Source organism: Morone saxatilis, unplaced genomic scaffold (assembly GCF_004916995.1).
Source record: "Morone saxatilis isolate NCDOM2014 unplaced genomic scaffold, NCSU_SB_2.0 Contig12, whole genome shotgun sequence".
NCBI lineage: Eukaryota > Metazoa > Chordata > Actinopteri > Moronidae > Morone > Morone saxatilis.
The window spans coordinates 12,629,357-12,647,380 of NW_023339674.1; the positions used below are offsets into that span (position 1 = coordinate 12,629,357).

The 18,024-nt window shown below is 41.6% G+C and overlaps 1 protein-coding gene across 2 annotated transcripts in view; it reads right to left on the bottom strand.

The window, feature by feature from the left end:
• negr1 (neuronal growth regulator 1) overlaps positions 1–17,804 on the bottom strand; it is a 131,912-nt gene extending 114,108 nt beyond the window's left edge. The window contains exon 1 of one of the 2 annotated variants that reach the window (XM_035653646.1): positions 17,280–17,804. In XM_035653646.1, coding sequence (XP_035509539.1) covers positions 17,280–17,449 — 170 coding nt within the window. In that variant the 5' untranslated portion in view covers positions 17,450–17,804. The remainder of the gene's footprint in view (positions 1–17,279) is intronic. The other variant, XM_035653647.1, reaches the window with a different exon arrangement.
• Positions 17,805–18,024: the final 220 nt, after the last annotated feature.

Below are 18,024 nucleotides of genomic sequence, written 5' to 3' on the forward strand. Positions count from 1 at the left end.
CGCAAAGACAAACGCACATCCACGTACACACTTCCCCACAAACACATGACAGAACCATACATGTGCACGGACACACACGAGCACGAGCTAGATAGTGTGTGTTGGGCCTCGTCTCACAGAGCTCGCTCTCTCCATCTCGCTCTCTCTTTTTTTCCTCAGGCTTTGCTGAGATAGTCTGCAGCTTCAACGTATCACCTCCTGACAGAAAAGACCTCGATTCCCCACCAGTACACACTAACAAGAGAGCGAGAATCCTCCTTACAGCATGTAGGTCAGCCCTGCCTTTCATGACTGTCGGTTAAAAGAAGAGGTTATTACCAGTAGATCCGAGCGCCGCTCTCCCGCAGACGCTTTTTGTCTAAAACAGCATGCTTCTCCCACCTGAGTATGATGGTTTATGAAGAACACATGCTGCTATGAAGTCATACTCTATGAATGCAGCCAAAGAAACCGAACTCTGACCTCAGAGGCATAAAAAAAACCTGGCTAGCGTCAGTAATACCATATCACGGTGACATATCATTTGCTTTTCCCTAATCAAGAGAAATCTCCATTGGTGCAATAGCATTTTATACCCCTGCCAGTAGGAGCTGTGCAGTCATCACAAAATGCCATATGGACATTAACATCAAGATAATGTTGTTGAGGATAATTTGTGAGTGATGAAATATTGCTCTAATGGAGGGACAAAAACTTAATTACACATTTCAGCTAATGTTGATGACTGTTTTATGAAGGGTGGATGTCAGGCAGTTGGACAGTCAGCCACAGGCCATATCATGTTTGCAGACCTGGTTCTGATATTACAGTCCAAAATGACCAATTTGAGCATGCAGATATTGTGAAAGGTTGAATTAAGTCATAACTGCAAATGCATTATCATGTAGCCAAATTCTCTCTATCACAGCCCTTGTCTCTCTGCTTCATGTGAGGGCAGCTTCTGTTATATCCTGTATTATATTACTGTACACCTCCCAAAGGAGAGATTATCTTAAAGCATTTTCCACATGGACGTTTTCTGCTATAGAGCGGAGGGCATAAAATGAACAAAAGGACTCACGCCAGGAAATATAACCGTAATTTTAATTTTAAAATGTGGGGCTTTTAGAATTTTCGTACATGATAAAACACCTCAAAGATACTAATATTCAGGGGAGATTTTTTAAGCTTTCATTAGCTGGTGCTGACACTGTCAAGACTGTGACAAAGCTGTGAGAAGACTCACTAAATGAGACGCATTTTATATGATGATGAACTGTCATTATCATTATATCCTCCATATAGAGCTAAGTACCCATTTTTGGAAAGGTTTCAAATCTCTGAGCCAGTGTCACACAACGTGTCAGTGTTAAAGCTAAGGAGGAACAGTTGGTTTATACATGGCAGACACAAGAGGGAAGGGAGGCAGTGTAAACATTTGACAGGTTAAATATACAATATTTGTTGGAGGTCATGATGCATGATGTTGCATACTGGCAAGTGTTTGGTGATGGCAATCAATTAGCATACACACACACACACACACACAATACACAATTTGTGATGCTCTATGATAATTTCTTTCTTCTTTCTTCTTTCTCTAAAAATCACATATTACTTACATGTTTCCCTATTATTTTTGTATATATATTAGTTCATTTGTGTCATGTATGTTTATAAAGAACTTGTGACAGCTAGGCAAAATTCCATATTTTTTGTTGGTGTCAACAAATTCCTTTAAAAGATCAAAACCAACAATGTGCTGGCTCTCTTAATCATTTCCAGCTTCCTCTACCTGTTTGTGGATCTAAGCCCCAAGCCCCTTAATTCCCACTCAAGAGTTAATCTTTAAAAATGGGTCCTTCACACATACACATGGCAGATACCTACCATGCAAGGCATTACTATTGGGAGAGATTTGTTGTTCAGTGTCTTAAAAAACACAATTTTGGACAGCAGAAGCCAGGGATCCACTTGGCAACAGCAGCAAAGAAAGTCTTTCTTTCAAGAGGCAGGAACCTCGAGCAGACCCTGCCTCTAGGTGGGTGGCCGTCTGCCTCGACTGGTTGGGGTCAGAGAGACAGGAGAGAGAGCGAGAGAGAGTGGTGGTTTATGGCTATATCAGGCTGTGACAATACTGGAAATATTTCCTCTAACTAAATGCATACAAATATAAAAAAAAAACCTGACCAAAGGGAATAATTGTCCTTTATTGATGCCCAGAGCTAAGCTTTAATACAGCCAGTTCTGGTGCAGTCTGTTGTCATTCCTGGAATTGGCCGGCCACTGTCACTCTCTCCTCTCCTTCTTTCTCCTTCTGCCAGATAGGGAAAAGGGTTGGAACAAGCCTGGAGCTGGAGTGATGATTGATGACACGCCTCCTCTGGTGCATACTTCCCTGCTGACGCACTGCTACACTTTTCAGCACTAATTGGGCAACCCCTGCAAACTCCCCTCCCAGTGTACGTGGGGTCCGGGTCCAAGCAAACCACCCACTCAGAGAAGTGTGTCAGCTATACTGTTCTGATTAAGCGCTGCCCACAAGCCCCCTGGCATTTTCAGCAACACAGCGTGGTCCTGTTTACTGTGTAGTGCATTTGCCAGACACTAAGGTGGGCACAACAAGCTATACATATTGACAGAAGATGAGAACCTGTGAGTATCTCTTTGGAACTATGCAACTATTTATACCCCCTCCTAAAAAAAGGGCCTCTGTGCACGTACAGAATACATTATGATAGGGACTCCAAATAATGACAAAGCAATGCAATCCAGACAACAGCTACTTGATATTCCCCAGGACAGTGTTGTGAGCCAAGTTGCTATCTGGTAGTGCTATTGTTTGTTTCTCCTGAGTTCATCAAGGGTGACTTACATAACCTATGATATGTGTATAATGCATTTATGAAGATGGATATTAACTGACACAATTTAGATTAAGTGCCTCGCTCAAGGACACATCAGAAGTATCCTCTGCGCCTGCGTATGAACTGACAACCTCCGGATCATTAATCCATTTAGGACTCGGAGGGTTACGGCAGAGTAAACAGAAGGCCAGTGTCCTTTAGATGGTTTGCTAAACAGCACAGCATGTTCAGATCATGAATTCATCCACAATGTTCTGTAATGCAGGCGCAGGCAATTACTAACCTTGCAAACCATATGGCTGGGAAGACATCTAATAACAGTCTGCTGTATGTTCTCTGGTTTTCAACGAAGGGCAAAGGTTCAGCTTATGGGTTGAGAAATAGTTGCTGTTCACTGACGCATGACTGATCTGTGCAATTGGTGAGCACAAAGAGCATTATGTAAAAAAGCTTCCTGAATAAATATACATGATGTGCCTCTAAATCTGATTACGATGTCGAAACAACTCGAAAGACCCATTACTGTCATTTTGCTCTCCACAAACTCAATCTCTTGTCTGCTTTTTCAGCAAACCCTACTAAATGTTTTTGTTGTTTTTTTTTGTTTTTTTTAATCCCTTTTCTGTTTCATTTTCTCATGCCCTTTTTCTTCTCGTTATTCTCCTCCTATTATCTGCTGCTTTTATCCCTACGTAATTGTTCATGGTTAAGTGTCTCTGGGCCCCCTTACTGTATAATTAGGACCTGTCACTTCCTCAATGGCAGTGTAAACCAGGAGAGGCTTCAGCGTGTCACGTCCGGGGAGAAAATCATAAGAATTTCGATTGTGGAGGAGGTAGAGATGATATGGACTGAAGCCTTTGAATTTATTCTCTGGCTGGCTTCTAAGCAGGCACTTCTGAGGACGAACTCAGAACTTTAGGTAGCCGCCTTGCCTTAGACAGGCTTGCTAGTTGATTAGCTGTTTCTAAAACCATTTATGTAAGCTTACAGCGTGAATTATTCTTATTCTGTTTTTAATCTCTACAAAGGAATGTCTGCATGAATTATTCATGCGGCTGTATACAGTATCCCTCCTATTATTAACTGTGTTATAAAAAATACATCTATCTGTGGAATAATTTAGTCGGCAAAGCAGCGGCTGAGTTGACACACAAGAAGAGCACACTCGAGCTGATCGCAGGGAAATAAAAATCAATTTGGAGGAACTGGCAAGTGTCCATACGAAGTGCTCTGAACATTCACTCACAGTGAATGTTTCCCTGCTGTCAGATGTTCACTATATCACTAGTGTGAAAAGAAATACTACGATATTTTATGAACAAACACACACACCTGTCATGACATATAAGTAAGTCAGTTACAGTATTCAAAGCGTTAAGACTAACTTACAGTATTTGTCAGTCCCTCTAAGCTGTTTTACCCTGTCCAATATATTTGATATTTATGTAAAAAGCTTCATTATCTTGGCAGCTTGAACACCCAATCTAAAACAGCCAACATACATCAAGTGTCAGGGTTTAGGGCAAAACTAAACCTTATGGACTGCAAAAGACTTGTATCAGTTACTATACTGCACATTAACTGACTTTAAAATGTCTGGTGCACTACATGGGTTGCCACTTACATAAGCAATTCTTCTTTTCTAAAGAGTTCTAATGCAGAGCATATGGGACTCCTACAAAAACAATGTTTTTCGCTGTGACATATTGCCTGGATGAGGTCTACCCACTTCCCCTGAGTAGGGGAAATTGCTTCCTTACTGAATGAGTGTAATATCATTACCACTTATGTAACTGTCATCTAACTTTCGACACATTGTCCTTTCTTATTTTAGACTATTACATGATCAGATTCTTAGATACTTCAATAAGTAAGCCGTTTGCAGGACTACACTATTACTGTGCTGAAACAATCAATTAGGAAAATGAAGGTGTACTTTGAACGCACCTGTCAACACACACTTTGAGCGGAAAGCTGTCTTTGTTTGAGTTCAGTGAACATAATGAAGTCATTTTGGTTTCAAATCAAATCCTTCTGCTGTTGTGCAGTTTTTATGTTCCCCACTCTTTATATAGATGTACTGCATATATTTTTTTTACCTTAGAAACATGGACCACTAAAGATCTGGATGATTTGTGCATTCGAATTTTATTTGAGTGAATTGTATGTCATTTCAAATTTGCTCAAACTTGATTTTTGGAAAAGGTGACAGCCCTATTTTGTAAGACCTCCTTTCTCTTGCACAGTAATGTTAATGGTATCCTTCAGTTGATCAGAGACAACACTGCGCTGAACTCATGCTGATATTATGAGTCTAAAGGCGTCAACGCTCATGCATTTGGTCATTTACTGCTCAGGGAATGCTCTTTTCTGTTCGAGATCCTGTAGACTATTTATTAAGTTATGAAACTACAACATGTTATGATACAATATTTATCCCCCATATTTTGTTTACAACTCGTGTACAGTGTCTCTGCAAGTTGTATTTCTTCATCATCAAGAATTTCCATTCTTTTCCTGACGCTAACTGTAACGTATTATGTTCATGCAAAAAGCTTTTTTTTTCTGCATTGTAATAATAATGAACACTTGCTAAATATGAGCAACTCTTTGTGTGTCGTGAGTCCTGATATCACCTTGCCTCAGACCTTCAAATTTCTTTTCAGTCAACATCACTATTGACAAGGAAAGCCTTGGTTTTGCTTTGCTGTAAACTCTTCATTCTAGAGCTTCTTTCTTACAACGATCTGTGCTACACTACCTGCAAATATTTTCTCATCACAGGAATGCATAAGATGTTCATCTCCCACAGTCTTTACAATCAAATCAAACACTGTCACTCCCTCAAGGTGAATCATTTTGTTTCCGAGAAAGAAATACCCAGCCAACAGTGTACAGTGGAAATCAGAAAAATCCACAGGGACTGTAAACTTAATCATCTTTGAATGGCCACGTCGGCCTGTCAGGGAGAATATGGCTGTTTATAAGGTGGTCGTTTTACATGTCAACACATCAGATGGAGAAATTGGAAAACAAGCCAAAATTCATTGTGAAAGCAGTAATTTCCAGGAGTGCAACTGTTTGAAGAACCACCTCCCACCCCCCTGCACTTTTGTGTTGTGGTACACTGGCATCAGCATTAACACAACATAATAAAGCATCTGGCTCCAATATTCCCTTAAGTGAGCCAGTACATGCCACTGAAGTCATTCAGCACAGCACCTGTTTCCACATGTAGCTCTGCCTGCGATGGCAGATATGGAGCACAACAGCAAGAATGAACCTCACAAACACTGCACTGCCGATTTTTTTTTCCTTTTGAACTTGTTGAATGGCCCTGAGGTGGCCGTGAAAACAAAGATGACAGGATTATCCTCGCCAGGCTTTGAAAAGACTACCCATTAGCAACTGCTCTGGCAAAAACGAGGGTGAATATTCTGAAATGAAAGTGACACTAACACAGTGCAGAGAGGAAGGCAGCGGGGGCATTGTGTTGGAATCAAAGACAGCGCCTGGATTGAGGTTTGCTGAAGAAAGACGGGCCCACACACTTCCACTGAAGAAAAGTGTCTGTTTTAGAGACTGCAGAATTTACTGTAGAAGCTGGAAACTGATTACATGCCTCAGGGAAGTTCTTTTGTGGCACCTGACTTTCAAAATACTGTAAGATGAAACTGTTAAATCCAACAACTGGCATGCACATTTTAACATGACAAAGGTATGGGAGCTACATCCACTGCATTATCTACAAATATATTAAATTTGTAGCTCCTAGGGCTGGATGCTAATTAGCTCTGAGCTGTAATGCCCCTTTTCACAGCACGTACACTAGCAGCGCATTATAAAGAGGAGAAAGAAACCCCGACTACACTACAGAGAACCTAGCTGAGGTTAATACCATGTTGTTCAGTAAAGCTTGCATGTAAGTTTGATGGAGTTAAAGAGGATAGTTAAAATATCTCAGGAGAGAAATAGTATAATTTTTCCTTATCCAAAAGCTTTATTATAATTAGTAGCATCGCTGTTAATGCTGCCAAGTGCTCACCCTGTGGATTTGAGACACCAGTAGAAGAGCAGTGTAGTTTCTTTCTGATGGTAAGAAACTGGTTTGGATGTCTGTACGCATAAAGTCATTTTTCATTATCAATTAATCTGCAGATTATATTCTTGATTAACTGATTTAAAGTACAAAATGTAAATAAAAAAAGAATTTCTCAAAGCTCAAGATGACGTCATTCCAATTGATTGTTTTGTTTGACAAACAGTCCCAAATATATTCAGTTAAAACCGAAAAGCAGCAAATCATCGCATTAGAAGAGTGGAAACAAGAGAATGTTAGATCCACTAATCGATTAATTCACCAATCAGCTCAGCTGTAAACATTTTAGCTAACTGTGTCTTACAAAATGTTTGGACATCAAACATAATCCGACTATAAATGAGGATGTAGACCACAAAAACTCCTCAAATCTATGAATGGCTTAAGAAAACATGACTAACCATTTGTATTGAAGTATAAATATTGCTTTACCATTGGATGTTTCAGTAGAAACACGTATTCTGTCTCAATTTGAATACTTCCGTTAGTACACTTCTATGCATTACACTATGCACAACACGTCCTTACCTGCGTAGAGCGCCAGTTTCAGCAGCCAAGTGCTGTGAATGATACCCATCCCCAAATAAAATAATAAAAAATAAAACGTTCCACCTTTCACAAATCCTACAACGCTCGAGCAATGCCGACCTTTAAAGACACGTTCCGATACCATTTACTCCGTCCTGATACCAATTCTGACACGTGAACTTTGCATGTCAGCAAATACCAAGTACTGATCCGATATAAGTGCGTTAAAAAATATCTAAACTAACCCTGCATGAGTGCTATCATTGTTGTGTGGCCTGGCCAAGGTTAAACCTTTTGTAAAACATTAACAAATGCGTACAGAGAATGAAACCCACAGAACTTTCTTTTATTAGCTAGGTGACAGTCAGTCAAATTGCTGACGTTTAGATAGTTCTTGGTTTATTAATATTGAACATGCTTCCGTGTCCAAATTGCACCAAATTCAACACTAAATTTCATTTGGTCCCCAGGAATACACCTGCCCAGTGTGAAGTTGATAAGATGAAAAGTGAAGAACACAAACTTACACCTATATACAGACAGAGAGACAGGATGGACAATCTCTCAATGACAGCAGAAGCTAAATATTACACTATTTAGTATGCTATTAATGAATATAAGGATTTATTTAGTATATTTACCATCAAACATGTTGGCCATTGATGTTTTCATCTGCCAGACAACTAGATGACACCGCCCAAAAGCCGGCATACGTCAGCTAACATAAACCTTGACTCCTTTTTTAACATTATCGACATTTGAACATGACAAAAGTAATAAATAAAAATAAACAACCTCTCAGCATATTCTTTTCTGCTTCCCTTGTTGCTTTCTACTCTTTAGCTGATCATTTTGTTGACTGCCAATCAGTAACAGCCTACATGAGTCATTTTCCTTTCTTTGTCATCTGCGATCACCAGAACATCAGATTTCCATACAGTCTGTGCATCTTGCTCATACTCAAGTTATAACATCCTGTCAGTCAGGCCGAGTGGAGTCACACTGTCCTCGTTTTGAGACTAGGTCTGTATCGATATTAAAACAGTAATCATTACAGATCAGTCCTTCTCCTTCCTCTGAACGCTGCAGGCGTGACCCTTTGATCGTGTCAGATGTCTTCTCACATGTTGGAAATACTAGGCAATCTCCTGTCTCCATGTGTGAAGGGGCAAGCTCGGGCATGGTCCGAACCTGATTGTCACAATGTCGTTCGGGCTTTATGTGAAAACAGTTGTACTGAGTTGAGGTGGAGCTGTTGCTGCAGCTGTACTAGTCGCTGTCTTCAACATGTTCTTCTGTAGGGGTGCTTCTGTTTGTAGGTGTATATCCCATCAGGTCCTGAAAGATTTGTATCCCTGGTACCTCTTGTACTGTAGAAAGCAAGTTTTCAAAATGTTGGCATCGACTTGGTTCAGAAGTATCGGTTCTTGTGTCATCTCTACACACCAAGAAGCATGTTGTGCTAACCTCACTGCAGCTAGCTCACATCGCTATGGCGGGTGAAATGCATCACTGGGTCGTGACCGCAGTACCATGATATGAGAACCCGAGTGGAGAGGTTTCTGACGTTATACAGAAAATAGAGACAGTCGTAATGTGTTGTTCCAAGTAGCAAAGATGGGGGTTTTATTTGTGCATCTCTGTTGTAATGGTGATATGTGATGAGGTTGTCTAAAAGCCTCCAGCCTCTTCCTCAAATGGGATAATTGATAATTTGATGACTGATATGGGCCTGGGCTGCGGTTTATCCTTTTTATTTTCCAGTCTCTGATTTATTGTGATCCCTTTTATTAAGCACATTGAGTTTACTGCTGAATATCACACAGAACGGAGCACGCCTATGCTAACATGCTGTACATGAGCAGACCAAAGACTAAAGACAGGGTGAACTCGGCGGTATTTACAGAGAATGTCAGACAGCTCGTCCATTACTAGGTAGTAACTGATCACGACTCCATTTGCCTTGGTTGCTTACCTTCAGATGCAATTAAGGAACAGGGAGTTTCAGAGAGAAGGAGAAAGATAGAGATAAGGTGAAACAGAAAGAGAGAGGGAGTGTCAGAGATAGAGAAGTGTGGAGAAATCAAAGTCCCATTATGAATAGCGAAAAGCCCCAACCCCCAGTCTAAAATTAGAAACCTAATGAGTGGCAGTCTCACAGATCAGTTGATGAATTCGCTGTTTAACATTAGCACAGATTAAGTCAATCTCACTGCCATAGTGTGGGTGGGACAAAGCCTGACAGCCTATTAATGTCAAAGTTTTCCCATATGTTTAGTTAGATAAAATCCTCTATGCGTTTTCAGAAGCTTTCTAATCTGTTGTGGCCAAAATCAAAACATTACATTAATTAACACGCTATTAAACAATGGAGGCCGGGGTCCTTTTCAATAACACAGCGTCAACCTTTGTGACTGATGATACTGTTTCGTGTTCCCATAGTAAGCCAAGTGCTGAGGGGACTGTTTTAAATTACACTTGAGCAACCAGATTTTGTTCTGTTTTAATTGGATCACTCTACAGTAACAAACCATTTGGGCCATCTGTGCCAAATAGCAAAGAGTTAATACACTGTCATGAATCTACAATTAGGCTGTAAGTATCCAATGGGGGCATTTGTCATGGCTGCCTTTCATCAACCACTAAATTAAATGAAAAGCTTTTCAGTAAAAGATGCTTCAGGATTTCATGCAACACCATATAGAATATTAAGCCTACTTTACTGTGCATAAAGTCGGGATAATATTAATGCACCAGTCTCATAAAGAAAGCTTTTATTAATCTATGTTTATCCTGACAGTTGTGTTACCTTAACTCCTGACCCCAGTGGAAATAAAAGGTAGAAAAGGTAACGCTGTTCTCAGTGATATTGATTTGCTCCACTGCTTCTTTCTCCATTTACTAATAATTACCAATGCAGACTCCCCAATTACTCGGCTCCAACAAACATTTACAGCAGTCTGAAATCCACACACTCATTATGCAGATGACAGAGGGCGAGAGAGAGAAAAAAATAAAACCCAAAACCTGCTCAGAGCAACTCCAATTAAAATTCTTTAGCCATGCCAACATAGAGCCAAATGAATTATGACAATACGCACCTCCGTTAGCTGCTGGAGTTTCTAATCAATTGTGAGAGACCAGCCATCGTGAACATATGAGTGAGCTTACTGAAGTGCTAAAATAGAGATTACAGTAAATATGTCTTTCTTAATTTGGAGAATTTCCTTGACTGACAGTTGGAAACACTGACAAGGTAATAATATTTCTTAGAAAACCTGAGTACTAAACTATGTGACTCATAAGAGACACTGATATTTCATTTAATCAGAGGAAGTATGGCTCTCAGAAAAATAGTTCAAATTCTTCTAGTGTTGTCGAGAATCCAACTTGATACTGCATTTAATTTAAAAAGCATTAGTTTTACGGTGATGTGAGGACAGCATGCAAGCCAACTTTACTATTCCTTACTCTGCCATCATGGTTCCTTTCTAGTCAAAACCCAAGACACTGAAGAGACTAATGTTGAATTTCATTAAAGGAAAGGAAAATGTGCTCCACACAAGCTGAAATCCCTCTGGATTGTTTTAATTCACTGAAGGGCATCACTAAGATATAACCATGTGTCAACACCTTTGATTTATTATTCCCATGGGATCAAACTAATGTTTACCTGTAGTCCCTTCAGCCTCAAACCATGCTCACACATAAAGATCTCACACTGAAGATAATCACATCAACCACTCAGTCCTAAGGGAATATCTCCCATGATGATGATTCAGTCTCACTTCTGCAACTAACACTCATTGGAAATGGGCCTAAAACACTCAGAAACAGATTGTCTTGGTGAGATATGTATGGATATTTTGGTCAGTCATGACATTGCATAAAAGGTTCACCTTCTGACTTGGAACGGAGCTGAATTTAGGGACAGATGATTGTGCCAACTGCACAGATTTCTGAGTGGGAAATTTCTCGTTTCCCAGAAGCTTACTAAAGGTTGAGGTGTTTTCTATGCTCAGCATACCAAGCAAAGTGTACCACCCCTACGCCTGCACTCTTTGTTTCAAAGCTTCACCATCACTCAGGCTTCAAACTCTGATGTCAGCGAGTTTTGTCTATAACCTGCTGACATGAGAGGCATACCGAGACTTGCTGGTATAAAACTAGGCTCAACAGAAGAGGCACAGATGAGATTACGCAATGTTGTCAGAGTAGCGCAACTAATTATCACGAAACACAAGGAGATGCTAACGGATTGATTAAGGATTTTAATTGAAGGGGCTCTGAGGAATTGTTTCAGCTCTCTCGCGATGAAAGACTGGAAGTGTTGGCATATGATGTGGAGCAGAAAAGACTGCACACTGTTCAACAAAACTGGTAAAAAGAACGTCACTCTGGAATAGCTGTCTTAAGAGAAGAGCATAACGTCTATAGACTTTATAAATCCACAGGAACAGAGTCATTTCTGATACAGCCTATTGAAAATCAATGCACATGTCGACCGTCTGCTTAAGCAGTCTGTAAGAGCTCCCAACACTTGATTGAAAGTATTCACACACATGTAATTCATACACTTGTAAATAGCGAGTGGACAAATCGTGGTCCCATGCTCAATTGAAATGGGTTCCTCTAAAAAAAAAATCAGTCTCAAGTAACTCAAGCAACAAAACTGTCCAAAAGATAACCTGTTATTGCCTCTCCAGTCACTCTCTGTGAAGTTTAATTTGAGAGCTATAGCTTTCTCACAACACAAAAATACTCCTCTGAGATTTTCCTGTAGAATTATTGCAATTATGTGAACGCTCACAGCTGGGAGCGGGTAAAAGCTCCATTTTCCGCCCCAAATCATTTCCCCTATCCCCTATAATTGTAGTGATTATAAGAATATTATAAAGATGCTTTAAAGCCTAGCATAGCATCTATTTCCCTCGAAGGATTTACCTTGAGAAAACATTTCCATTCAGGCTTTAATTCACCAGGGCACTCAATCACTTTAGCGCTAATTGAAATATATTAGAAATAGAAACGCTTAATTTTTAGAAAGTACAATGGATAGACTTGCCTGACAAATGATGACTATAAATGTAATCCATTTGAAAATGGTTTACAGTGTGCAAATTTGGCGTTTAATGTATGTTAGCCCCACTACCTAGTTACAACAAAAGGCCATAAATCACTGCATGTAACTAAAAAGCTCTGGCGGCACCTTAAGCCAGAAAGAAACGAGTTGCCTTACCTTACAACATTAGTTTGGATTTTCTGTATATTTGTTTTGAAAAAGAGATGAGTGCACATCAAATAAACATGTGAAATGCCAGCCAGGCTACATTGTAAATCTATAAAGAGCCTCTGATTAGTGTCCTTCTACATTAATTGAACATGTATCACTAAAAGCGCATATATTTGAGATAATGTCTCACTTTCAGTGGAACAGTTATTGTAAAAAAAACAGATATTAAAACTGGCTACAGGGTCGTTTTGTGTAATACTTATTTTCATAGACAGTGTTGCAACTTTATAAGTTCTCATCTAAAGGGGATTAGGCTGCTTTCAGCAACAAGCTGAATGACAATTTAAAACAAGTCATGACTCTGAGTCTCAAGTGGATGCTGTGGAGGAAGTTAACTGGAGGTCTTAAAGGAGGCAGACGCACTAAAAGACTCCTTAGCCACTCCGCATGTCACCGTGTTGGCTGATTTCCATTTGTACTGAAGCACTATATCTATTGCAAATGGATGCCAGAGTAATGAATCTGATGAATACTTTAGTATCACCAGCTTCCCTTTGGGCAACAGGAGACAGACCCTCAACGCCAGCAATATGCTAGCTATCTGAAAGGAAAGGTCAGATTTCTTTTTACAGTTGGAAACATCTGAATGGCTCCATCTGGGAGCTCCTCCCTAACAAAGGCCCCTCCCCCACACCCATTGTTTCTCATCATAACGTCTATTCACTCGCCAAAAAACGAGGTCAGATGACTCGCCTAACACTTGATTCTTGAGATGTGGAGACCATGATGAGCATAAGGACTGTGAAAGAGATTAACACTGTGCTGACGGCGACACTGATCGCATTAAACATGTGCTGCATCAAACAGGCGAGAGGATTTCGGCGTTTAATTAACAGTGACAGACTCAGGTGCGCCCGCAGATGTGTCATCAGAGGTGCACCGGGTTTAAACCCAAACGGGTCCATGGAGCTCCAGATGTACGGCAGCTATCTGAAGACCTCACTGTATCTGCTGTATCGTCAACCGAGCTGCTGAGATGAGGCAGCCTTGCTTATACTTTTTAACAGAACTGGCTGTGGCCTAATTAAAAAAAAGTGATGAAATGCAGAAAGTGGAGGGAGTGCCTCTCAGCCGCGGCTAGGGTCTGTGTTCAGGAGAGACTCAACAATTACTCCGTTTAAAATGCGTCCTGTGGAGTTTGAACAGTCGCTGAATATTTCGTCTGTGCTGTCTGACCAGCATCTGCACTGGGACGGGGACACTAAGCCATTTAAAACTAGATGTTGTCTCTGGCACAAGTGCTTATAGTAAATGTCAAGACCTTTCAGAGCCATAATAATGACACAGTGGAGGAAAATGATACATGGCATCGTTTTTTTGGTCCTGGATAAGGCTGGAAAACACAGCTCGAGTACAACCGTTGTACAGCCAGAAGAGATTTTCATCAACCGCTCTGTTGACATGGGGCAATGATTTTAGATTTATACGAATACCAGACTTTCAAACTAGTGACAGGTCAATTTTGCACCATTACAGAGACTAAGGCCTGTGGTGCAGGCCTTATTTTGTGGCTGAGGGCCAACTGTCAAACTAAATCACAAAAATAAGTGAGGATCATTGTCTTATTCTCGGTGTGTACAGCCTCGCTCCCATTTATTTCCCTGGTTCCCATTTCCTGCCTTTGTAGGATGTAAAATGTCGTTTTTAAAGCACGATCAGTGTACCTTTTGTCTCACACTCACACTATCGTACATATTTTATTGGGGAAACAGACATGAAGGCGATGGACAAAGCACACAGGGCACCAAGATAGAAAGACTGACATACTTTTAGGAATACTGCTGCAAATATAGCCTGTGCTTAAGATTTCAGTCTGCTTGGACTAAATTTACACTCGCTCTTTGCTGTTGATTACAGCTGCTTATCCGTGTGGAAGAGGCTGCCACTGACACCGCGTGTTTCCTGACAGCGTAGGGAACTGTCTTTTCATCTGGCTGTCCCGCTCAAATTTACAGCCAGATGAGTCATTTACTGGGAAGAGTCAAGGTTTATTCAACTGAATCCAAAAGACAGCAAACCTGTGAAAAGATGGGGAAGAAAGGGATGGGTCGCTCCTCTAAACAACGTGCTCCCTATGGAAGCTCACAGACTGCCAGTATGTAAAAAAAATGCAGCATATGTGCATAACTTGAATGCACTCATGTAAGACAAGACACTGCAGCAGCAGCAGCCGTCTTTTCAAACACAAGGGCCTTTGTTAGAGGCTGAAACTGGCTGAGCTTTTAAGTAGTCAGAAAAGATTAAAAGAGTGACGACGCACATGTGGACCATTCCTCATCTACGAGAGGCTCAAATCATTTAATTGATGTGGACCCACTGTCCAACATGAATCGGGGCAGCAGTAATGCGGCGCTAAGAATTGAAGAGGTGGGGGAAATGAACATGTGACAGCGGACCCACCTCTCGGGAGCTACTCCATAATCCAGAGGCAGTGACTAATTGCGTGCTTCTGGGTTTGTCAGTATTTGAGAATGCTCACATTTTTTAGCCGGCAATCAGCTTTGGGGCACGGCGAAATTGCCCTGTAATAGTCAGGGGTCTTGACAATAGAGAATGTCACAAAACAGGCACTGTTTTCTGCACTGAGCTCTCAAAAGAAACGGTTCATGCTTTGATGCCGGGCTCTCCAGACCAGTGAAAACCAAGAAAAGAGGGAAATGGTTCCTTGTGGTTGGAGAAAATGACCGTGCCAAGACAGAGCGGGCCTTTATCTAGCGTCACTTTGCGTGACAACGATGTATCGCGATGAGATGCAGTCTGGAGAGGTAGGAGTTGAAGAGGTTTACCGTCTCTATTAGGTCAACAGGTGCGAGCGCAGCCAAGAGATCATTTCACAGCGGCGGCATTTACATGACTGGAAAAAAAGCCAATGAATGGTTCCAGCGAGTGCTGAATAACCCATTAATTAACTGTAAGAACCTGGCAAGGAAAACATCTTGAAAATGTTTTCCCTATTCATTTCCTACATTTCAAGTTGGCATTTACTGACCCACTTGTGGAGAGTGTTGCCTTATTCAGGGGGTGGCAGGCAACTTGTTTATTGAGCTGATTCATAGCACGGGGATAATCTCCGGCCCAATAAACCATCAGGACTCAGGCAAAGCTTCAGCCACTGATCACAGCCAACTCAGATTGACACCAGGGAATTAAGACGCCCTCTCTAAAGAGACGGTCAGAGGTGTAAGTCTCTTTGACGGGATGGCCCTTTAGGCATAGAGGGAACAAAGTAAAAATAGTAAGTACCCCCTAAACTGTTGCCAAGGTAATTCTCATCCTCGTAGTCAGACTCATCTCCATACAGCCACTGATCATGACCTTATGCCACCGAAATAATTCAGCTCTTCAGCAATAAAGTAGGAGACAACAATGACTAAAAGCCAACCTGAGTGGGACTTTAGACAGCTAGCTGCTCTGTATGCAGGTCCACGCTGAGCATCTCTCAGAGTCAACATCCACAGAATTCATATTGAAATGGGGCAGGCCCGGCCCCTCAGCCTTTCCTCGGAGCCATCAAAGCGGATATTTGATATTGGTAGAACACGATATTATCACAGCCCTCCAAAAGATTTTGCATCTTCCCCCAAAACCAAACAATTCTGGATTCTCTGAAGAAATGAAACAACACTTACACAGAGATACTCGTAATTACAGCCTGGAGAGAAACAGCAAGAATGGCATATTGAAACTTTTAAACGATTAAAGGATCTTTCGAAACACACTATTATTAAAGTATCTTGACTTTTTGTATGTTATTGTTATTATAATGCTGCTATTGAAGAACATGCCGTTGTAACAAACTCCCTACCACGCCCATGCCACTTCATTTAGTCCTTAATGGGCAGCTACCTGTGCAGCTGCCATCGTAGCGGACGTGATGGAGGGAGGATGGAGGGAGATAGAGGGAGATAGAGGGAGATTCAGACCACAAATACGCTCTTCAGCCTCGTTTTCAAACTGCGACATCACACTGTACTGCTTTTTAAAACTGCGACATTACACCGTGCACTCAGCAAAAACTCAAAAACAACACGTTAGGCAGCACATTTCTCGAGTGAAAGCAACTGTGGCAACCAGCGAACATGGGTGGGCTAATTTGGCTCTTCGGGTGATATCCCGTCAAAAACCTAGGAGCAGCTATGAAAACCAAAACACCACGAAAAAGCATAACACACGTCTTTCTCCGTTCGCAGAAAGGGGGTGAGAAGTGTGTTAGAAAACTTTAACCAGCCGAGCTGCACTTTGCGAGAGGCAGCGTCCGACCGTAGCGGCTCTGCCCGCCCCCCTGTCAGGCGACAACAAGGATGGAGGGAAAATGGCCTATTGTGTGTTTATCGCAGGCGTCTGTTTAAAAGTAGTTAACGTAACATGTTTGAAAAACGACGAGCTGGTGTTGAGGGAGTGTGTGCGGTCGAGGCTTTTCAGTATGGGGGAACTCGGACGGAGTGGGAGCGGGGAGAAAGTGAAGTTGTGTTAGCGTGTGTGTGTTGTGTGTTGTGTGTGTTTTTTTTACCTCAGTAGAGCCGTGTCGCCTTGTCTGCTGACCACACTTTCAACCGAGGAATAGTCCACAGTTTGTCCAGCGGGCAAACAGGACGGCAGAAAGCAGCACAGGCTGAGTATTATCGCAGTAAGCCACTGACCAGAGACACAAGCATCCTGCACCGCAATCATTATGTCCATCACAGCTGTATTTTGTTGCCGCTTTTTTTCCCCCCAAGTCTTCTTGTTGCAAAAAATAAAAAATAAAGCGTCGGGTTGTGCTCAAAAAAAAAAGAAAGCCTTTGACGCGAACGACGCTTTATTTCCACACTTTTCCTCCTCGGAGCCCCGTAAAAGAAACGGTCCGCTGTATAGTTTCCCAGGTTTTGTTTTGCTGGATGTAGAGCCCACTGTGCGGGGAAGTGTACTCTCCAGTGGCTTGCACACCATCTAGTGAGGAAATGCGATGTAAAATGGGAGCAGACCTAGAAGCAGACAACCCCCAGGCTCTGATCCTGTTGCCATGCGGCCGTTTCCCGGGCAACCCGTTCCCAGTGGCTCGTGATGGAGCAGTAAAACCGGTAGGTATTGATACAACCCAGGAGCAATTAAAGATATCGACTGGAGAACCACCCCCTATTTATTCCCCACAAGGAAATGAACAATCTGAGCATTTGGGAAAGGAGCTTACTGATTGTGACGCAGGTCTATCCCAAAGGAAAACTCTGGAACTGGAAAAGATTTTCGACTGATGAGAAATATAGGTTTAAAGGGGC